Genomic DNA, 23,651 nt, shown 5'->3' on the forward strand with positions numbered 1-23,651 from the left:
TGTTGATTGGTTGGGAAGCAAGGCGCACTGCAGGAAGAAGAGGGCAGATACTAACATCGTGCTGTATCAGGACTGTGCTGGTGCTGTGCATACAGTCACAAAGAGCCTGAATAATGTGGTCTAGCGAGGGGAAGATGGGGCGGCCGGGGGTGGGGGTGGGGGACAATTTTGCTGTCTGAAAGCATGAAGGCCCTGAATCCCTGGCTTCTCATCTCTGAAGACAGAATTAGAGAAAGTGTGTCTGTCCTGCAGCATATGGGGTGGATGGAAGGATCTGATGGATGTGAAATTAAACACTGGAGTGGATTGCCTAGAGAGGCCATGAGCCCCCCCCCCCCCCTTGTGAATGTCCTTAATGACAGAAGGGATCAGCATGAAACTGAAGCTACAGGATGTGCTCTCCTGAGCAGTGACGGACAATCTACCCTCACTATCTTTGTGAGAGTTCTAGGCACGAAAGGAAAGTCCTTTGGGGTAAAGTATCTTAGAGGAACTGTTGCTTTGCCCTTTTGTTTAATGGTCTCCTGATGTAGTAAACAAAGTTCAAGATTACCCAATTGCAGGCAGATGGATGTCAGAGAAATTAAGTAGAACCCTGTATCCATCCAGCTCATTTTCCTAAGAATGATGTATCCCGTGGTCAGAAAAACGACCCCAAACCCTTTCGACTACATCCAGTAAAAAGCTGACACAACTCCTTCTGTATTTGACAGTGTGTTCCTTCTGGCACTGATTGTTTTCTGCCTCCCTCACTAGATTGTCTGGGGCTTGTGTCCGGCATCATTATTTCTTCAGGCTCTCCTGATGGCAAGTGCTCAGTAAATACACAAACGAATAATCATTACCATTACACAATAACGTGAAAGCACTTTCCCCACACTTTTACTAATTTGGTCCTCACAACAATCTTGTGAAATAAGGTACCTTGATTAACTCCCATTTTCCAGATAAGGGCATTTTCTAGATATTGGCCCGCCCAATGTCACACAGTCAGTAAGGAGTTCTTTCCACTGCATTCTACTGCTTGAATGAACTATACAGCCTGAACAAAGCATCGGCTCAGTCTTTCCCCATCTCACACATCTTATCCCGCAAATCAACTTGCCTTATATACACAACGTGCCTTGGACATACACTAAGTCTAAGCTCAGTCTATGCTGAATAAATGAAATGGTGCATTATACAACAGATGATCTGCACGCAATCCATGGAAAAGAAGCAACTTAAGGGGAGGGAGAATCTTTCATGCAAACCATTTACAGGGAGTCTACTGGGTGTCGGGTATTGGAAAACAGGACGCCACTGTTCTGCCCTCATGGCGCCTACAGTCCACTGCAGGAGATAGACGTTAAACAACTAATACCACAGTAAACTAAGCACAGTTTTGCTAAATGCTACTAAATGTAGCAGGGGGGGGGGGGGGGGGGGTTGCTCTGGTCCCAAGGAAGAGCGACTGGCGCTCGATGTAGGAAGGTTGGCCTCTTTTGGGCGAGGGGGATACACTTAAGATAGAAGCATCAGCCGAGGCAAATCAAATGGGCAAAAGGCGTAGGGAAATTGCTTCTCACAAGTAGAAGTGGACCTAAAGGACCCCAACTCTCCAGTCCCACTGCCTGGCCTCCTACCTGCTTGTGAAAATCAGGAAAGAAAAAAGAGAAGGCAAGAGAGAAGTTCGAGGTCAGTTTCTGCAAGTGGGGCGGGCGGTAGGGAGGCGGAGGACAGAGGGGAGGCGGCGCCGAGGGAGTTAAGCGGGGCCGACCCGGGAAGGGAAGGGTTAAGGGGGGCCGTCCGGAGCGAGCCCGGTAGGCCCGCCCACCGGAGGGCGGGGGCGGGGCCTCTCAGAGTGAGCCCTTGGATTGGTCGCGGGGAAGGCGTTACGCTAGGACGGTACCAACAGTCGGGGGCTGCGGAGGCGGGGGGGGGGGGGGTGTGGGACCGCCGGCTTAGCGCGGGGAGAGTGGCCAGGGAATGGCCGGGCCGGGGGTGGGCGGGAGCCGCAGTGGCGGCGGAGGCTGGGGGCGGTGAGCGCGGCGTGGGGCTGCCCCTCCTGGGAGGCGGCGGGGGTGGCCGGGCCGCACCGCACCGCACCGCGCGGGCGGCCATGGAGCGAGCCTAGGGCTCGGCAGGTGAGCGGCGTGGGGGCGGGGAGGGCGCGCGACCCCCGCCCCCGGCGCGGCGGGCGGGAAAGTGCGGGCTGGCTCGCGGGCGGGGCGCGGTGCGTGGCGCGCGCTGGGCGGGGGCCGCTTGGGGGCGGGGCGCCTCCCCGAGGGGCCGGGCGCCGGTACCCGGAGCGGTTCCCGAGCGGCCGCTGGCGGGTCCCGGATCTGGCCCCACTGCTGCCTTGGAGACCGACCCGGGCCGCGCGCCCCGCCTTGCTGGCCCCCCCGGCGGACTCCTGCGGGCGGGCGCGGCTGGAGGAGCGCCCGCTCGGCCCGCCTGAGGCGCGGCCTTACCTGGGGCCGCCGGGGGTCTTTCTAATGACCACCCCTCGCGCCCCGGCGCGGTCCCTAGAGGAGACTGGTGCCAGTGCCGCCCTCGCGTCCCGCCGAGCGCCCGTTGCGGCGGCCCGGGGAGGATCGCGCGCCCGCGGGCCCACCTCGTGGCCGAGAAGCGCAAGTGACCACCAGGCCCGAGGCGGGAGGCAGGGTAACCGTGCCGGGGCTCCGCGGTCTCTCGGGATCGTGCACCCCGCACTCGCACTCGCACTCGGGCACAACTTAAGGAAATGATACGGTAGTCCAAAGTGGGTTGCGCTTGAGATTTCATTTCCGGGTGTGTGGGCCCCGCGATTAAAAGCGAACCTAAACGTTGCCTTTCTTGATGGATGTGAGCAGTTGTCAAGCTGCGCCCTTGATTGTGGGATCTGATAAAGAGTTTCGTTCTAAGCAGGCTTCTGTTGTCTGCAAGTCTTCCGGTAGGAAGAGAAGGGGTGGAAGGATGTTGGAGGGAAAGTGGAGACGACGGGGCATGATTGGTCGTTATGGAATTTTAATCCTTTAAATGGCTATATTATCACTTGGATGGGTGAGGAGTATGTAATTTAGGAAAATTAGAGATGCTTGATACTGCGACTTTGAGGCTAGGTAGGGCCAGGTATCAGTATCCTCTCCACCCAGTTTCCCTGTGGAGATTTGATTTCTCACCTTGAAAGGGGAAGAGGAACGTGGGATCTTTTAGCTTTTAAATTGTAGGACTTCATACGTTTATACATGAATCGGGTGATTAAGATTGATATTTCCTATCGTGTTATAAATTAATGCATAAATTTCATTGGGGTTGCTTTTAAAAATTGAGTTAGAGACCTCAGTGTGCTTATAATCCTTGAGTTTATGCAGAACCTTTGAGCTAAGCCTTAGAGCACTTCCACATATATTATTTATCAGCAAGACATGTCTTTGGGAAACTGAGGTACAGGTGTTAAAAATGCTAAATTATTTGCCTAGACTCAGAGCCAGCCTAAGGTAGATTTGAAATTAATGTTCTGTGTTAAATTGATAACTTTTCTGAAGTTTACGAAGTTGTTGGACTTTGATCCCTGGAACCATACAATGGAATCAGTCAACGGGAAGGGTTTCCAGATTTCAAAGTGCTTATCAGAGGAGAATAAAAAAGCACAAGCAAGTAATTCAGATTCTCAACCTCGCTCACGATAAAGTGTGGTGATAGAATGGTCATGGCAAAAGATGATCAGGAAATCTCGGAGCTCACAGCTTCTCTTTCAGTGTGCCTTGTGAAAATGTGTCATTGATTTGTTCTGTTGTTTCTCTGAACCTAGTAGGAAAATAGCTACTATTGGGTTAAAGAGTGAAAACTTGAAAACACATGTCCTGCTTTTCTTTCTGGGTACTCTGAATTAGGGAACAAACATCACTGTTTCTATCATCTAATCTTAGATGTCTTCTCATTATTTGATGTTGAGTTCCTAGTTCTTTGACTTTTAGTCCATTCTCTTGATTTCCATCTGTAGAATCCAGCTCTCTCACATGCCCTTAAAGCTTCTTCTGTTTATCTTTTTTGAATATTGAATTTCTAAATGAAATTGTTCGTTTGTTTGTTTGCAGGGCAGACTTGAACTTCCCACACTTGGTGTGACCATCATTTCCATGGTGTAAACCCTGAAGTCAGATACTGCAGCTCTTGAACTGATAACTTTTAAAAATAGCAGCCACAGTGGTTGTCTCTTGATGATTGGTGCAGTCTCATAATAGAAGCAGAGGCCGCTCTTTGTATTCTGTGGCCACAGTTGCAAACAATAAAAAGGAGACAGCCTTCTGAAGCTGATGTCTGGTCACCCGGGGACTAAGTGCCATGTGGTTTTGTAGATTGAGGTAGGAAGTATAGTTACAATGAGGCACTACAGTTTGTCGTAATAGTGATGATAATTGGCATACTTTTCTCTCTGCACCTAACAGCGCGCAGTAGATGTGCAAGAAATACTTGGTGGTTGAACGAATGAATGGCAAACAGTATGAAGGAAGGGGAAATACTCTAGTGTATAAATTGTTGAGTTCCTGTTTTTGTTAAGGAAAAGACAAGAAAGTGTGTTTCAGATTACTGTTGAAAATTGCCGTGAAGATGGGTATCTGTACGGGGTGTTACTTGCCAGAGCGGCCTTGAGATTTGATTCTGTGATTGTATGCTGTTGTAGCCACCTGCAGCCTCCGGGCAGCCGTTGGTGCCCTGGTCAGGTGCAGCTTCGCAGACTTGCTCCTGCAGCCTTCTCTGGCTAGACTAACGGAGCAGTGGGATTGGTAGTCAGTATTTTTGCTTTAATGGAAGAACTGGAGCTCTTGGCGATGGCCTCACCATTATCATTGATCCTGATTGTCCTATCCTTCTCATCCCTTACGGAGGGTCACGGGAAAGGAGAGCTGTCCCTCCCGGAAGTGCTTCTCCAGCAGCTCCTTATTCCAAACCTATGTTATTTCTCCCTCTTTTCCTTCCTTGAGCTGCCTCTGTGACCCCTAAGGACTAATGAATTCATTAGCACAGACCTGGGGAATGGAAAACCTTACTTTGCAACTGAAGGCAGCTTCTGACCAGCTTCTGATGCCAGCCGGACTGCTGGAGTCCTCTAGGAGAGAATATAATGCAGAGATCTGACTTGTGATTTTGTCTTTCCTACCCAAAAGCAAAAGAGGAAAGAGAGGCCTAGCACCCGGCTTGATGAGTCTTGGGGCTGCAGGTGTCATCCCAGTATGAGATAAGAAGTGGAGCCTGATACAGAAAAGAGATAGCTTTGGTGTGTGTCTAGAGGTCTGTCCTTTCTGGCAAGGTGACAGTCCAGTGGAGGGGAGGATACTAATTTGGGTACGTGATAAACGGAGGTGAGGGCATATGAAATTAGGAACGTGTAACAGAACCAAGTACAGGGGTGAGTCCGTCATACCATTCCCTCCAATGCTTTCTGCCGTATGTACATAGCAGTGCCTCCCTTATCTTATTTGTTTAGGGAATAAGTCTTACCTGTGAAGATTCTTGTTTTCTACTTACTGTGGGGAAATTTTTATAATGTGTTCGGTGCTTTGTTTGCTTTTTAAACAATATAGTTTCGTGTTTCTTTTATTGACTTGAGGTTGTGGTACTGGCATCCGTTACTGACCGTGATGGAGCCGGGCTTCGAAGCGATTGAGATATGTATGTTTGCCGTCCTCTGCTTTTTGAATTCCTGACTCTGCCTTTAATAATAGCCTGCCTCTTCTTTCACAGGGGGGAAGTCGTGCTTTTGCTGTTGTTCGTGTCCCTGCCGCCCTCTTTTACATTAGCGGCTTCTGGTCTTCTGTGGAGTAGCAGCCCCGGTAACTCTGCTTCCCGATGGGACATGAAGCAGCCAGGTGGGCTTTGCGAGGGTCTGCCGCGCCTCTCCGTTAGTGGATGGACTTTGGAACCATGAGTTGGCTGCCCAAACACCTTTTGTGGACGCCTCGTTTCTTACCCTTGGTTTAGATAACAGATGTGCACCCTGTTGAGGTGCATTTATGTTTGTGTAGTTCTTCGGCAGAAAAGAGAAAACGATAGGAAGGTACCAGCGGTGGTTCTCATTTCGGAAAGCATCGCCAGTGATACCTGAAGATCGGGCTCCAGCCCTGTCTGGTGTCATTCTCGGGCAGTGTCTTGGGCCGTCTCCAGTCTTCCTCTTAGCATTTGCAGATCGCCTTTGCTCCCAGTCCCAGCCAATGGTAGGAACAGGCTTGGCAGTAGCAGTGGCCTTGAAAGGTGGAAGTAGGGCACACGGCGGCAACAATTTAAAATTGGGTGCATAATACGTATACGTATACCTATTTGATATTTCTGCATTGTTTTACTGTGCTATGTATCTGAATTCATCACAGGACCTAGTTTCTCTGTGTCTGTAAAAGAGGCCATCTTTAGACCAAGGAGCTGAAGACATTTTTATAACCATGCAGGTTTCCCTCCCTTGTTCTTCACTCCTTTTATTTGGTGGGCATCTATTGAGTGGCTCTCCCGCACCCTGCACTGTGCCAGCTTATGGGGAAGTACAAAGAGTAAAATACATCCCCTTTCCTTGAGGAGCTCACAGAATAGGAGAGGAGATAGGCATGCCCAAAAGTGTGTGTGTGTGTGTGTGTGTGTGTGTGTGTGTGTGTGTGTGTGTTTATATTCATATTTTAACAAAGGGATCGTGCCTGGAGCCACTCAGCCTCAATTCACCCCAGACCTGCTTGGGGTTCTGGTGTTTCTAGAGTGATCTGTGGCCCGTCAGCTTGACACACCCAGAGCGTAAGGTTAATAATGTGAGGTGTTATTGTTGCATAAAGCTAATATACCTTTCCAGAACTGTAGTGAATGGAGCAATATAGACGGAAAACAGGAAAATCTGAAGGATAATATTATATTCTTTGAAATTCCATATTTCCACACTATTCTGGGAATTACGTTCTATAATATAGCTTTCAATGGTCGTTATATACTGACAATTGAGCAGTGAAATAAATACCTAGAACTTGGGAAGTTTCGTTTTACCTGGCCCACTTGAAACAGAATGCAAATTCTCAGGCATTTCCAGAGTTTCTGGATCAGGGAACACTGCCTGAGTTGGTTTTTTAGAACAAAGCTCACTAGCAGTATGAGCTAAAGATTTTTTTCTTTTCCTTTTTCAAGGAATAGGGTTAAAGAGTTGCCCCAGATCAAGGTTTAAATGGCACAGGTTTGCAGGAATTGAATTTTTTCCGGAGGGCACAAACACTCTCTATTGCCTATTTCATTTTTGCTCTTACAGCCCAGAAGAAAGGCTACCTTAACATTTCCTTAACGCCTAGTGATCATTTTTAGTTACCTTCCTTCATGGGACACAATCACGTAAGGGATTGTGAGTTTATAGATCTGAACAAATGTTGAAGTGAGAACAGTGGGGGGAAAAGTAATACTCAGAGTAATTTGGACTATGTGGGAATTGGATTTTCTATACCTATAGCTTTTAAGTTACTCTTAAGGCCTATCTTAAGAGCTTTAGGACATGTAAAACTATCATCCTTTTTTTTTTAAGTTTATTTATTTATTTTGAGAGAGAGAGCGTGCGTAAGTGGGGAAGGGGTAGAGAGAGAGGGAGAGAGAATTCCAAGCAGGCTTCATGCTGACACAGCAAAGGACCCAACACGGGGCTTGAACTCATGAACTGTGAGATCATGACCTGAGCCAAAATCGAGTCGTATGCTTAACCAACTGAGCCACCTAGGCTCCCCTTAATTTTTAGAGAGAGGGCATGAGTGGGGGAGAAGGGGAGAAGGAGGAGAAAGAGAGAATCTTAAGCAGGCTCCATGCTCAGCATTGAGCCTGACACAGGGCTCAATCCCATGGCCCTGGGATCACGACCTGAGCCAAAATTAAGAGTCACATGCTCAACTGGCTGAGCCACCCGGTGCCCCCAAAGCTATCGTCTTTAAAACAGAGAGCTAATTTTCCAAATTAAAAAGGATTGTGAAGGGGCATCTGGGTGGCTCAGTCGGTTAAGCGGCCGACTTCGGCTCAGGTCATGATCTTGCGGTCCGTGAGTTCAAGCCCTGCATCGGGCTCTGTGCTGACAGCTCAGAGCCTGGAGCCTGTTTCAGATTCTGTGTCTCCCTCTCTCTGACCCTCCCCTGTTCATGCTCTGTCTCTCCCTCTCTCAAAAATAAATAAAACATTAAAAAAAATTTTTTTTTTAAAAAAAGGATTGTGAAGGCATTTTATTTGCACCTTTTTTGTAGAATAGAATCACTTAATGCTTCCCATTGTTGAACGGGGTAGATGTGAACTTTGTAGAGAAGAGAAATAGGTGGGTCCAGTTAGTGACATGGCCTCCCAGTCTTCTACTTCACATGGTACCCACTTTGAAGATACCTACTTGCTTATAGTCTTCGCTGCTCTTCAAACTTAGGAAAGGATTTGGCTCAGAAGACAATACAATCATTGAGGATTGTTTTCTTGTCATTCTTTCTCCTTTCAGGAGGTCATCTTTGGGTTTTTGATCTTATAGTAATGACTAACAAGTGATCACTATGGGTTGCCCAGGCACTAACTTTAACACAGTGAATGTGGTAATGTTCATTTTTAGCAACTCTGTGAGTTAGGCAATAGTGTTCTTACTTCACTTTTCATATGAAAAAACTGAGGCCCAGGGAGGTTAGGCATTAAATCGCTTTCCCAAGAGCCACAGTAGGTGGTAAAGCAGGTAGTCGGAATCCAGACCACAAACTCTTAACCTTTCTGCCTCAAAAGAGTTTACATTTAGAATAAGCAGCTATTTCCTATTTTATTTTATTTTAATTCCAGTGTAGTTAACACAGTGTTATATTAGTTTCAGGTATACAATATAGTGATTCAACAATTCTATACATTACTCAGTGCTCCTTAAGATAAGGACTCCTAATCCCCATCACCTGTGTCACCCACCCACCCCACCCGCCTCCCCTCTGTTAACCACCAGTTTGTTCTTTATAGTTAAGAGTCTGGGTTTTTTGTCCCCCCTCCCCATTCATTTGTTTTGTTTTGTTTTGTTTTGTTTCTTAAATTCCACATCCAAGTGAAATCGTAGGGTATTTGTCTTTAAGAAGCTATTTCTTAAGCAGAGAATTAGCAGGAAAAGGAAAACTAGATGTAGATACTGATTAATATTATTTGATATTTTTGGTTTCGTGGAAGACTGCTATTTGAAGGTGAAAAAGAAGAGTATGCTCTCGTGGTAGGCAGTGCATGGCAATGCAAGAATGGGCTGGTTTCCTGGGGGATACTCAGGATTTAGCCGGGTAATAAACACGTGATGCTCTTTGGTATTGGTGGTTTTGACTTCCTGGAAAGAAGGAAGCACACAGTGCTAGGTGGGATGATTTCTGAATGCTCTTGATTTTCCCCAGAATTGCCAGTAACCAGCAGGAGAAACTGCGTTTATTTCTAGGGGGTGGGTAATAATAATGTAGCCCAATGCTCTGATGCCGCTACCCATTAAAAAACAAAAGGACATTATATCAGACTTAGCTCAGGGTGAAAGTGTGTGTGTTTCTAATACTTTTTGTACTAAAAGGTTGTGATTTTTGCTATTATTTAGGCTTTGGCTGAAGTATGAATGGCAGGTTTTATAAACTGGGCATATGTAGTTGTGTGAGGGTGTGAGGTTAGTCTCCATTGTTCTAAAGTATGTAAATGGATTTTAGTAAATGGTCCAGTTCAGAGTCCGTTTTTTCTTGTGCTACCTTAAAGGGACCTTAATTCTCTATCTTCCTAAGCGTCTACCATGAAGACAAATGGTGTGTAACATTTCATTTCACAGTGAGTTTACTGCTCTGTGGAAGGCATTAGTAATTATTTACAAATATGACCTAACAATTGATTATTCCAGTGTTTATATTTAATGGTTAATTTAATGTTTCCCTCTTCCTGAGAGAATTGTTTTTAGTCACATGATTTATTTCCGTGTCTTCTCCCTCAATATTTTTAATGTCTCCAAAATAGTTGATAAGGGCAGACTATATGCGAAAATGTTGTATTTGACAAATCACCCCAAAATTTAGTGGTTTAAAATAGTGATTTGTTCTTTCTCACCATTGTGTAAGTCAGCTGGGCTCAGCTGGTTGGTTGTTCTGCCCAAATGGTTTATAGACTGGGATCACACGTGTGACCCCATTTGACTGGGACCTCTATTAGAACTGGGGTGGCTTCACTTCTGTGTCGGGCACTTGAGCTGAGGTGGCCAGAATGGGTAGGTGCTGGCCAGGCCCCTCTCCATCTCAGTCCCTCCTCATTCAGTAGTCTAGCCCAAGCTTCTTTGCATGGTGGCTGGGTCCCAATCGGAAGCTGCCAGGTCTTTTAAGGGCTGGGCCCAGACCTGGCACACAGTCATTCCATTGCATTCTGTTGGCCAAAGCAAGTTACAGAGCCAGCCCAGGTTCCAGGAGGAGAAAAAATAGATTCTACTTTGTGATGGGAGGAATTGTTGGTATCTGTCTTTGTAGATAATCAACCAAAAACTCTTAAGTAGATTCAGGTCTTACCTCTTCTTATCCCCACCAGACCTTCAGAGCTTTGCTGAAACCCAGTTACTAAAGAAGTTTGTAAAACGGTCCCTGTAAGTCCTACTCAGGATCAAGGGTGGGAGGTTATGTGAGTAACTATGATTATAAAGTATATAATAAATTCCTCCTACTTTGCCTGAAATCTCCTTTGTTAATAGCCTTCTGCATGAAATGTTCATACTGAACATTGTGAGCACTTTATACTCACAGGCATGTTACGTTCCATTTATGTGGAAAGAATGTTATTTGACCATTGAATTGAAAACATAAGAAAAACTTCTTACTGAAACTTTCACTTTTAGTTACTCTGCACAAACATTGGGATTTCTTCTCCATGACTTGAGGAGAAATAGTGTAAGGATGTCAGTTGATCCAAGGGAGATTCTAGGGTGCACAGCTGCCAGTGAGACTTGGAACCTCACCGGTGGCTTGTGGGAGTTCCTCCTAAAGTAGTAAGTGAGGGGCCGGGTGTTCACAGGTTCCTCAGCAGCTGCATAAATTGAATGTTATCACACCGTGAGTTAGACCTGTGCACTGCCATGTTTTTCTGCATATGTCCCTCCAGACATCAGCTAGATTCTTGAGTGGAAGACTTCATACTAAGACCTCCCTTTTTTTCTGCATTTTCTGCAGAATCTGTATCTCTTCTCCCCCAAGCAACTTAATAGTCCTGAGTTTGTCCTTATAAAACACTTGTCACATATGTAGGATGATGTGTGTGTGTGTGTGTGTGTGTGTGTGTGTGTGTGTGTGTGTGAGAGAGAGAGAGAGAGAGAGAGAGAGAAGAATGAAAGTAAATGAGCCTCCATAGCAAGCCTCATTTAGCTGATGGAGCTGCAGATGAAACCAGGGTTCAGGAGGAAAATTTCTTATAAAGGTCTACCTTCCAGAACTCCAATTTAAGAGCTTATGCCAGCTTTTAGTGTGAAGACGACCATTTACATTGCCTTTTTTATATTTAACGTTTTTTGAGTTATGTTATTGCCTTGAGTCTGTTTGTTCTGTGAGGTAGGCTCTGTTCCACATAACAGAACCATTAAAATAAATGACCATAATATAAACTGGACAGTGTTACACTGTTGGAAGCATTTCTGAGAGGAGGTGAAGGCATAAAATAGAGCAGGCAGACTCCTCTGGGAATGCAAGTGAAGTTTTCATGAATAATTTGGAATGTAGCCAGTGAGTTTGGTTTAATTTCCTTCGAAATGGGGTATCTTCTTAGAAACCCAGTTTGCGGAGAGTATGGTAAGTGTGCCGTTGTTTCCAGCAAGAGAAGAAGATAATACGGCACGGAAACCCTGTCTTGGGTCTCCTACCCTCTCAAGCATGCAGGCATAAAGGGGATCATCTTAAAGACTAAGAAGTATGCCGTCACTAGAGGATGGTATGATACCGTATCCTGCATCTCATAGATTTTTCTGGAATAGGAGAGACTTTTTTGTAGAAATTCCACTGTGATCTCTACATTGTCGATTTCTTAAATATCTTTGGCTTACCCTGTGCACTGAGGGAACGGCAACTCTCCAGCTAAAGAAAACCTCTTTCTGAACTGTCCATGTTTCTTCAGAAAAAGAAACAATACCCTGAAACTACCAGCTAAACCGAGCAGAGTGTCGTGTCGTTAGAGAAGTAGATTGCCCAAAGAGGATAAGCAGATAAAGGAGAGCCAGCATTAAGTGCCGCACACTCACGTGATTCTGAACGTCAAAGGAGATTAACGCCACAGTCCCAAGATCTTTGTAGTGGTTTGTTCAGTGTAGGTGAATAAAGCATCCACCTTACTATGCGAGGTACCGTAGGGATCGCAGAGACAGTTAAGATCACCAAGGAGCCAAGTTTCGGAGAGGGCAGTTGAGAACTACGTAGCAGAAGATACTGGACAAGGCAGAGTGTGGTGAAGGCATGCTCTAATGGACAGAGGTTTCTGTAGGGTGTGAAGAGGGGCTGGAAATGGCCTCGGAGATGGCCCTTGAAAGATAGATTAGGCTTTAAACAGCAGAAAATGGGGACAAAGGGTAAGAGCAAGAGGTCTTTTGAGGGAGTCCCCGTGTGAGGAATGACAGGGCAGAGGTCAGCCCCACACCAGGGCAGAGCCTGGTCATGGTCCGTCTGAGTTGAAACTGAGGAACGGTGCCGCCTGGCAGAGCAGACCTCAGAAGCCCATGCAGAGGGCGGCTCTGATGCCTGGCTAAGGAACGTGGGGAAATCAGAAGCGGTGTGTGACGAGGCGGGCGACTGTGGCGCATCATCTGGTCTGCGCTGGAGAACCTGGAGGCCTGGAACACAGTTCTTTCCGTGATTCAGCAGAAGGGGATGAGCACTAGGTTACGTTGGTGGCTGTGGGAACGAAGGGCACCTGTCTTTCCTGCTCTGCCAGGATGTGGCTGGTGATTGATCACAAACACGGAAACTTGTTTGGCCTCTTGCACCCCGTGCTCACTCCCGATCTGCAGAGGTAAATGGTGAAATAACTTAGCAGTTGAACTCTTCCTTCGTTTACTTCACGTAAACCCCTCTCCTAGTTGAGTGGGTGAATTGTTTGCAGCCCCGAATTGCTGAACGGGTGCTTCTGAGGCCTATTCAAAAGGTAATGAGATTTCCCATTTTAAAAGCGCACAAAGACTGTGGAATGGGACCGTTTGGTCTGAATTTTGGAGCTGCTGGAACTTCCTGTTGCTTTAGTGATTAAAAACAAACACACCTCAATATCCGTGGCCTTTATGCCGAATGTTTAGATATGATAGGTTTATACAGCACGAGGGAGGAACTTAGCCCAAATGAAATGAGCAGCGGCCCTGGAAGTTTGGGGGTTAACCAGAGTCAGTCCTGGCAGACAGCCGCCCTGCTTGCCCCTCTGCGCCTGCCCCTCGTGCCAGTGGTGCCAGGCCCGTGGGTGGTTGCGGCTGGGGGTACTGAGGAAGCGGTACTGAGAAATCTGGCATAGTGGCCAGATTTCCACGTTCCCTTTTGTCACTGCAGCCGAGACGGGTGCCGTTGAACAGATCACTGGAGGAGCAGAGAATCAGTGAAGGAGTTGTGTGGTGCGTGGGTCGTGCTGGAACCAGCGGTCTCTGGAATCTGCTCTCAGACTAGCGCTCGCTCTTCACCGTAATCACAGAGAACCATCTTACTGAGTTTCACACCAAACTCCGTACCGTCACAATTACATTTTGGATGCACTTGAATTGCCTTTGCCTCAGCTGACAGTGTTACGTGCTCCCTGGGAGAAGGATGCTGAAACAAAACAGGTGGCTGGAGTTAATTAGAATTTGAATTTGACTCTCCCTTTCCTCTTCGTCACCAAAACGAACCGCAAACGGGAGGTTAATCACCAAGCATGAACTGCCTGGCGGCAGGCTCACCGCAAGGTGATGCCCTCAGAACACGCCGTTGCCCTGGTCGACTGTGTTTGGAGGGGTTTCCAGCTGTTCCTAGGAGAGCAGTCTCCAGTTTCAGCGGGAGGGTCTCAGCCCGACGTTCACCCTTTTGTATTGGCGTGATTTCTTCGATTGATGGTTTGAGTTGTTAGATGAATTGGAGGGTGAAGCCACACCCTGCTATCTTCTTGTCACATTTGTCTTAGCCAGCGCTGTGCTGTCAGTAGGCGTCCAGCTGGCAGGCTTGCGCGTGTTTTTAAATGGCCCCGTGGAGTGGAAAGCAACCTGTCCGCATGCAAATGAGACCGCACTGTATGTTCTTGCAGAAATCTTGTGTGTGGGATCTGTTCGCTGGGGATCGACCAGAGCGTGGTCAGCCCCATGCCGGAAGCAGTGCTTGTCCATATCTGTGGCGCCCATCTCTTTGTTACATGCCCGACCGGTCCAGACTTCATAATGTTGCCATAGTACCACCTTTCATTAGTTTTCTGGTCATGTTCTACTAATAGCCAGATGGCATAGGGATATGTTTTTCCTTTACTTAATTTGTCCAGATTTCATTATCCCTCTTTTACAGGGATTTTAATTTTGAAAAATAATTAGTGGAAGACTGATGAAGCAGAGATGCGTGTCTGGGCGTTGTGTTTAACTACGTGAGCAACAGATAATGACACATCCAGGCTTGCTGGGGGTTTGGATTCGGAGGAGTTACTGCTCTCCTCTGTATCCTCTTTGGCATTTTTAGGAGTTCCTGACTTATAACATGTCATAAAACTTACATTTAGAGAAGATGAGGACTGGAAAGTTACCAAATACTGGTGGTTTTGGATGTTCAGAAATCCTTTATGGATTTTGAAAGGTAAAAATGAAAGTTAAGGAGTTACACATATCTTAGTGTTTTACTTTTGTTGTGCTCTTTCCCATTGTTTTGGTGTTTTGGCATTTGTAGCCATTCAAATGGCTCCTAGATGGGTCTGCACCCTCTTAAGACGGGAGTATTTGCTTTAAAATTTTCATTGTACCTGGTGTTTACTTGTGAGGTCCTTCCCCAGACCAGTCGATTTGAAATTATTGGGTCTTCTCAGGCTTTAGGAATAGCAAGGATAAAAGGGTGAGTTATATATTTGAGGCTTGCAAACCATTCAGGGCTGGAAGGACAGAATTTCTGACTTAATTTTGCTTTATACTTGGGCTTACAGGAATTGTGGGAGGCGCTCCTGTGAAGAAATGGACCAGTGTGCGTAATCATGGAATCTCCTTGCTAACCGGCTCTCCTTGAGAAGTGAGAGAGAGAGTGGGTCGGGGAGAAGGAAAAGAGGTCAACATGAAGCTAAAGCAGCGAGTCGTGCTGTTAGCAATTCTTCTTGTCATCTTTATCTTCACCAAAGTTTTCCTGATTGACAACTTAGACACATCAGCAGCAAACCGAGAGGACCAGAGGGCTTTTCACAGAATGATGGCTGGCTTGCGGGTAGAGCTGGTGCCCAAGCTGGACCACACCTTGCAGTCTCCCTGGGAGATTGCAGCCCAGTGGGTGGTTCCGCGGGAAGTGTACCCAGAAGAGACACCAGAGCTGGGGGCGATCATGCATGCCATGGCCACCAAGAAGATCATTAAAGCTGATGTGGGTTATAAAGGGACACAACTGAAAGCCTTACTGATACTTGAAGGAGGACAGAAAGTCGTCTTCAAACCTAAGCGGTAAGTCTCCTTCTCAGGAGTTAGTTATATTGTGCTAGTTGGTCGATTCAAGTAGCTCGAAGTTTATAGAAGACTGTTCATCACCTTCTCTTAGTCTTCTCTCCAACAACATGAGCGGAATAGACTACAAGACCTCTGAAGTATTTTCCAGCTCTTAGTGTTCTGTGATTCTCTGGGGCAGATTTGTAGGAACATATTTTGGCTCTGTATAAGACTGAGCGTTTTACACTTAGAGCTCTCCTTGATTTCTAAATTTATCAGATATGTTCTGTGTGCCAAATGTTAGAGATACAAAATGAATTGGTTGGGAAATCAGCAACTTGTCACCAGAAGTGTGCGGTTAGAGGCCGGATAACCAAGCACACACCAGGGGTGTGGTGGAGTAGGAATTACCCACAGCTGGAGTGGGTTTGGACAGGTGACTGAAGTCTAAGGACTGAAGCTGTGATTCTTTCACATAGGTTTTGTTTTGATTTCATTTTAATTAATAAACTTTATTTTTTGGAGCAGTTTCAGGTTTACAGAAAAGTCGAGGGTGTAAGTTCAGAGAGTTTGTCCCCCCGCCCCCCCCGCCTCAGTTTCCCTATAATTAACGTCTTCCACTAGTGTAGTACATTTATTGCAGTTGATGAGCCAGTAGGAATTTATTAGCTAAAGTTCACTGTTCGCAGTAAGGTTCATGCTCTGTGTGGTACATTCTGTGGATTTTGATAAACCTCTAATGACAAGTATCCACCATTACGGTATCACACAGAATGGCTTTCCCATCCTAAAAATCCCATGCTCCACATGTTCATCCTCCCCTTCCTCCCTCAGACTCCTAGCAACCACTGATCTTTTTACTGTCTCCATAGTTTTACCTTTTCCAGAATGCCATATAATTGGAATCCTACCTTTGTAGCCTTTCAGGGTGAATTCTCTCACTTAGCAAAATGCATTTCAGTTTCCTCCATGTCTTTTTGTGGTTCGATAGCTCATTTCTTTTTATTACTGAGTAATATTCCATCGTCCGGTTGTACCACAGTTTGTTTCTCCAGTTACCTACTGGAGGACATCTTAGTTGCTTCCACATTTTGGCAATTATGGATGAAGCTGCTACAAACGTTCATGTGCAGGTTTTGTGTAGAAGTAAGTTTTCAGCTCATTTGGGTAACTACCAAGGAGCACGTTTGCTGGATCATATGGTAAGAGGATGTTTAATTTTGCAAGAAACTGCCAAACTGCCTTCCTAAGTAGCTGTGCTATTTATATTCCCACCAGCAGTGAATGAGCGGCATTAGGTGCCTCACCAGCATTTGGTGCTGTCAGTGTTGGGGGTTTTGGCCGTTCTGATAGGTGTGTAGTGATGCCTCATTGTTTTGGGTTGTGTGTGTGTGTGTGTGTGTGTGTGTGTGTGTGTGTGTGTGTGTGTGTTTACCTGTTTTAAGGAGAGAACTGGGCCATTCTAGTTACTTCAGTCCAAAATCTGAAAAAGTGGGCTGAATTATATGTCGTTAGATGATGATCCCTTGGAGACTTCTCCAAGGCTCTACAGAGATCATTTGTTTGGCAATTCTATAGTATAATTAATATTTTTAAAAGTTTCCTGTGAGTATATGATTTTGAAATAGGTTAACATGACGGTGATTCATATTCTTTTGCCAGGAGTTAGTTACCAGTGAATTTTCTATGTACTAAACATTTTTCTCATTCCTTAATAGGGCTTTTGAGAGAATTATAACCGATACCTTTGGATCTCTTGCCGGTGGGAGAAATGTGGGGTAAAGATGTACAGAATTCAACTGTGATAAGAGTAGTTAGCCTAGCTGTCTTCATGACCCAACCATCAATAGATAATATACAGCCAGAGAACAAATACATTGGGATCCCAGAAATGGAAGAAATCTGTATTTGCCTGGAACTGGGAAGTGTGATGTATGGAAGATGTGGCAATTAGGAAGGGAAACATAGGGCATGCCTTTGGAGAATAGAAAAGTCTGATTGGCAGGTGATATGGAAAAAGTATGGTTCCGTGGACCCTGCGACATAATTTCCATTGAATGCACACCATTCTCCAGGCTCTACACTAAGTACTTTTGTATCTGTCAATGCTTTTAGCTTTTACCACGACTGTGGGCAGTAACACTTAAGTTTATTTATTTTGAGAGAGAGAGTGCTAGCAGGGGTGGGGCAGAGAGGAAGAGACAGAGAGGATCCCAAGCAGGCTCCATGCTGTCAGTACAGTGCCCAACAGAGCTCGAACCCACGAACCATGAGATCATAAACCTGAACTGCAACCAAGGGGTGGATGCCCAACCGACTGAGCCACCCAAATGTCCCTACACTTCTTACTTCTAGAATAAGAAACTGAGGCTGAGAGAGAGTAACTGACTTGACAAGGTCACCTCGCAGTAACTGGCGTTTGGATCTGAGTAAGAGTGGCGGTGTTCTGCCACGCACGTGTGATTCTCTTCTGTTTGCCTGCCTTCCTGAGCACCTGTCAGCAGAAATCCCTAGTTTAGTTTTGAAATGTAGTCCTCGACCTCTTGGTTTGTGGCCTGGGTGATCAGCAGTGTGAGCAGAGTAATGGAAAAAAGGCAGACTAAAAACAAATGACATTGGTGTACAGAGGTGAGTTGTGAGCATTTCACGTCTAAATAAGAGGATGTCCCCTCTGTACCCAGCCCTCCGTTCCCACACTGGGGAATTGGGGGTAAGATGCGCCAGCAGGAAGTGGGAGGAGCAGGTATTCCTGGTAGTGGCACTGTTAGCGTTGGTCCAGGTGTTGTGCAGGAAGGCCCCAGGTGCTCGGTCAAGGTAGAAGTGGAGGGAGGGGCCGCCCCAAGGTAGAAGTTGAGGGAGGGGCCGCCCGGCTGGTGACTGGGGGAGGTGGCAGCCGATAACCGCACCAACTCACCTAGTCACTGTGCTTCATCCCCTTTCTCTACCGCCACTGCAGCCTTCCCTTCACCTTCCTGAAGGCTGCTGTCATTCCTCCTTCAGACGCCCATATTGGCACGGTGTTCCCAGCTTGAAAACATTCAGGGACGTCCCATTGTTCACCGGGCGAAGCGCAGCCTCCGCAGCCTAATGGTCAACCCCTGGCCGTCCGGCCCTCCTCTCTGCACCCTGCTCTTTATTCCTGCCAAACTAGTCCCCGACCCCCAACTGCCCCTGTCCACTCGCAGCCCCCGGGGACTCTCCTCCCCCACCTGCAAGGTGCCTGGGCCCCACCTGCCCTGGGGGATCCCGCTCTCGATCACTGCACGCACCCAACCTGTGCTGGTGACACCTGGCACTGTCGCAGGCTGCGGAACGTGGGTGTACGTTCAAGTGCCTGTGGAAATTGACTCTGGTCTCGAGATGCCTAGCAAATTGCTGTTCTGACCCTGGGGGCCTCAGAGGCTATTTAGTCCTGGTGTAAGCGCAAATTAATGTCCTTGGTCAGACTCTGATGTCCTTCCCCAGAAGGATAGGAGTGATTTATTGGCAGTTACTCTATGAATTTTGCTGCTCTGTCAGTGACTTAAGATGGATCGCTCTCTGCTGAGAGGAGGCTCTGCGCCCCTGCTGCTAAGGCGACACACGCACCTTTCTTTAACAGCCACTTGTGGTTTCCGCACTTCCGGAGCCTGGTTGGCCATGTCCTCCTGTCAGAGATAGGACACATGTGCGGTGGATGCAATTTATGGGAAGACAGTGATGCTTTTATTTGCACGTTTTGCCTTACGTTAGAAATGTGATTTTTTTTTTTTTTTTTTTTTTTTTTTTTCAGTGTAGCTCTACCCATTCTGGAAGTAAATTGGCTTTCCCCGGGCGAAGGCTGCAGTTCTGGTGGGAAAGCAACAAGGTGGCAGGAGCCTAGGAGTGGGTAGAAGTGAGTGAGTGGTCCTAGGAAGTGCTGGCAGGGACCTCGGAGAACGCCCGGTCCAACTGCTCATTGGACGGGTGAGACGCGGAGTTCTGGCTTGCTGTGTTTCGCACAGCCAAAACGTGAGCCAGGGATTCAGACCTCCTGACTCTGCGGGCAGCTCTGTGATTCTTACTCCTTTCCCTTTTCTTTCCCTCCCTTCCTCTCCAGGCCACCCCCGATGTTTCTGGATTCCTTTAGGGTTTTACATTTCACTTAGAGCAGCCTTTCCATGTATTGGAAAGGTCTCTGACGTTTCACTGGGAGGAGTGGACTGCACGTACCTCCCTGTGTGTGGAGGCCCGACTGGGGCCCCAGCAAAGAAAGTATTCCAGGACTGTCCCCCGGCTGTATGGACGGCCTGCGGCTATAGCGGGGAGAGAAGTGCTTGAGGAGTGTTAGCTTTTACTGCAGTTCTATTTAAAAATGGAGACTCATGGGGCGCCTGGGTGGCTCAGTCGTTTGGGCGTCCGACTTCGGCTCAGGTCACGACCTCACGGTCCGTGAGTTCGAGCCCCGCGTCGGACTCTGGGCTGATGGCTCAGAGCCTGGAGCCTGCTTCCGGTTCTGTGTCTCCCTCTCTCTCTGCCCCTCCCCCGTTCATGCTCTGTCTCTCTCTGTCTCAAAAATAACTAAACGTTAAAAAAAATAATAATAAAAAAAATAATAATAAAATTGGAGACTTATTTGGGAGGTAGCCGCATAATCCTAAGTAGCCTGAATAATGCTTTGACGCTAGAAACGTAAGAACTACATGTGAGTATTTTGACCAGGCCAAGAAGAAACTGGCTTCCAACCAGGTGGTGACGCATGGCTGTCTTCTGGCGTGTATGTTCCGTACTTTGCCTGGAAAATGTGTTCTGTGGATATGGTTTCCCTTTAGATTCCGAGGTCACTTATGTTGAAGTTCACTGCTTTTTATCGCAGTGTTTCCCACTTCCCCGATGCAAGTGTCCTCGGTGGAACAGCTCCACTCTGCTTCAGTCTCCATTCATTTCTATCTTACTATTGCCTGTAAAGCCTAATAAATAGGCCTTTTGACTCAGGAAATGCATGCAAACAGTAGAGGTTATAGGTGAATTTAGTGTCCCTTTCTTCCTAGTTAACAGTTAAATGGTATCTTTTTTTATGATTCGTCGAAAGAAATACTCTAGCTTTTATTGTCCTTTGTTTATGTCATGCATGTAATGTAAAATAATCAGAATGGAATTTGAGATGAATGATATCTTGGAAATTGCCTTCTGGTCCGGCTCCTCACATATTGTAGATGAAGAATCTAAGACCCAGAGAAGAGACTGGTTTTGTTGAAGGTTACCCAGAAGGTAATGACAGAACTATATATGTAGCTCTCGTGCCAGGCCAGTATTCCCTCCACACGTCATCATAAACCTAAAAAGAAAAAGAGGATGGTTGTTCAAACAACGCTTTTCATATGCACCTTTGCCTGCTCCTCAACAAAAGCTGAGGCACATCCAGACCGTTTTTTTCCCCAAGAAATTTAAACTTCTCTTACAAGCCTTGCCATAGTCATTCCGGTAAAGAGACATTTTAGTTGTACGTTTCCCTTCATTTCTTTAGTTCAGTCTAGTAAACATTTTAGTAAACGTTTATTAAGCACCAACTATAGGCTTAACATTGTGCTAGAGATACAGAGATGGTCTTTGCCTTCCAGAAAATGACCTTGTAGTGTTACTTAAACTACACTGGAAGTATTTCAGAGGGGTAGAAATAACCTCTTCCGTGTTTTATTCATAGAACGATTGCTGAGGCAGGGAGAGAATTCCAGTTTCCTTCTCTATCTTTACCCTACCTACCGGAGATTTGTCCTAATCCACAGCTCTTCTCAGCTTTGACTGAGAACGTGTCTGCAGAGCAGAATCAGGCCTGCTGAAGTTTCTGTTGTGCTGTCTCCTCTGGTGCTGATGTAATTCACGTCTCCGTGTGTGCTTCCCATTCACTCTGCAGGTATAACCGAGACTATGTGGTAGAAGGGGAGCCGTATGCTGGCTATGATAGACACAATGCAGAGGTCGCAGCCTTTCATTTGGACAGGTACGTGCCATCATGGAGGGCTACGTTTGTTTTGTTTCCTTTTAAAAATATCTTGGAGAGGGCCCGTGGCCTCCTTCTAAAGGGAGCAACGCTAATGGCTTTGACTTGGTACCTACTTTAGATAGCTGACCGACAGAGTCTGTTAAATTTGTATGAGTCCCTCATAATCTGGTTGGTTCTAGGAATACCAGGGTAAATATCTTCACTCTACGCTTGTTAAGATCATTTCATTCTGGTATGCCTCCTGTCGTCATGAGCGCAGGTGTTCTTGGTAAATAAGAGGGCAGGATGAAAACCAGAGTTGGAACTCAAGTCCCTAAATTGAATTGATTGTTAATTAGACCTGACAGTACTGGTTTTTTGTCTTATTTTTGTTTAAAGTAGGTAATACTGACTTATCCCCATATGCTTGAAGCACATAGCATGACATATATAATGAATTTTATGGTCCTTCATACAAAAAACACATGGCTTCAATAACCAGAATAATTCTAAAAGAAAAATAGATGTAAATTCTAAAGGTATAAGCTAACTAGGAAAATTAATATTTTTTCAGCAGGTAGCTAGTTTAGGAGTATTGTAACTGAACTGCCTGTATCTCACTTGTTCTTCTGATCAGCTCTTTCCTCAGGGCTTTTTTTTTTTTTTTTTAAATGTTTACTTTTGAGAGAGAGAGAGAGGGACAGAGCAGGAGACACAGAATCCAAAGCAGGCTCCAGACTCTGAGCTGTCAGCACAGAGCCCGGCACGGGGCTCAAACCCACTAACCGCGAGATCATGACTTGAGCCAAAACTGAGAGCCGGATGCTTAACTGACTGAGCTACCCAGGCGCCCCTCTTCAGGGCATATTGACAGACTTTAAAAGAAATATTCACAGTATTTTTTAAACGAATGTGTAAAGGAAACCAGAAGAAAACAAAGATGGACTTTTGTCTTTTTCTGGATTACGAAGGATTTTCTAGGCACAAAAGCAATAATCGAAAAATCGCAAAGGAAAAGCTATTCGGTAGGCTCAGCTAAATAAAGTTAACTCATATGTCAGGAAACATCAAACAAAATTTAAAATCAAACTAGGAGATAATACTTGAACCTAATGTAATCCAAGCATTAATAGCCTTAATATCATAAATGTTTATACAAATCCAAATATGTGCTAAAACCCTAATAGAAAATGGTCTAAGGACACAGTTGACTGAATAGAAATGATCGGTTGCTAATAAATATGGCAGGGGGTCATCCTCACCAGTAACAGCAAATCCAGTTGAAGGGCACTGAGTGGCTTAGTCGGTTAAGCGTCCGACTCAGTCTCAGCTCAGGTCGTGATCTCGTGGCTTCATGGGTTCGAGCCCTGCATTGAGCCCTGCGCTGGCCATGCAGAGCCTGCTTGGGATTCTCTCTCTTTCCCTCTTTCTCTGCCCCTCCCCAACTTGTACTGTCTCTTTCTCTCTCAAAATAAATAAATAAACTTAAAAAAAAAATCCAGTTGAAACCATGGGATACTACTTTCTTCTGCTGAAAATGGCCAGTATTTTTTTTAAGAGGGTAGTACTTTATTGGCAGGAATGGATTGAGATTCATATGCAGCTTGTGGCATTGTTAAATCGGTTCAGTTTTTCTTTTTAGGAACTCTGTCATGTATCAGAAACCTTAATGTTCCTATTCTTTGGATGAGTAACATAACTACCTTTTCACGCAATTATCTAAGATATTTCTAGGAAGGTGTTTCTAGGAAGTACCGTGGAGAAGTAATGAAATTCAAAGACCTATACCCACGATCTTAGCTGGAGCATTTTCAGTAGTGAAAAACTGGTAGCAATCCAAACATCCAGTGATACGGAAAAGGTTAAATAAATGTTCACAACACCATGAATTTTCACTGCCTCTTTTAAGACCTAGCAGTAGAGAGTTAGGTAAATCCTGCTTCTCACTAAATGACATTCTGGAATCAGTCTTTCCAAGACCTCATTTGTTTCCATTTTCTTCATTCCCAAACCCCTTCCTGTTTGCCTACTGATGGACACCAGCCGTGTGTGAAGGTCCTTTTCCCATATCTATACCAGTACTTCATAGCATCCAACACACTAATTTGTGTTAATCCACTCAAATAAAGTGGTACATCATTG

At 46.0% G+C, this 23,651-nt stretch overlaps 1 protein-coding gene across 6 annotated transcripts in view; it reads left to right on the top strand.

Moving 5' to 3' along the window:
• Positions 1-1,868: 1,868 nt before the first annotated feature.
• FAM20B (FAM20B glycosaminoglycan xylosylkinase) overlaps positions 1,869-23,651 on the top strand; it is a 43,419-nt gene continuing 21,636 nt past the window's right edge. Inside the window, exons 1-5 of one of the 6 annotated variants that reach the window (XM_042924947.1) lie at positions 2,696-2,743; positions 5,710-5,834; positions 13,488-13,756; positions 15,085-15,586; positions 21,441-21,527. In XM_042924947.1, the coding sequence (XP_042780881.1) occupies positions 15,210-15,586; positions 21,441-21,527 (464 nt within the window). In that variant the 5' untranslated portion in view covers positions 2,696-2,743; positions 5,710-5,834; positions 13,488-13,756; positions 15,085-15,209. Of the gene's footprint in view, positions 1,888-2,028; positions 2,127-2,654; positions 2,744-5,709; positions 5,835-13,487; positions 13,757-15,084; positions 15,587-21,440; positions 21,528-23,651 lie in introns of those variants that run through there. The other 5 variants (XM_042924946.1, XM_042924945.1, XM_042924951.1 and 2 more) reach the window with 5 other exon arrangements.

The sequence above is a fragment of the Panthera leo genome, chromosome F3 (genome assembly GCF_018350215.1).
Source record: "Panthera leo isolate Ple1 chromosome F3, P.leo_Ple1_pat1.1, whole genome shotgun sequence".
Taxonomy (NCBI): Eukaryota; Metazoa; Chordata; class Mammalia; order Carnivora; family Felidae; genus Panthera; species Panthera leo.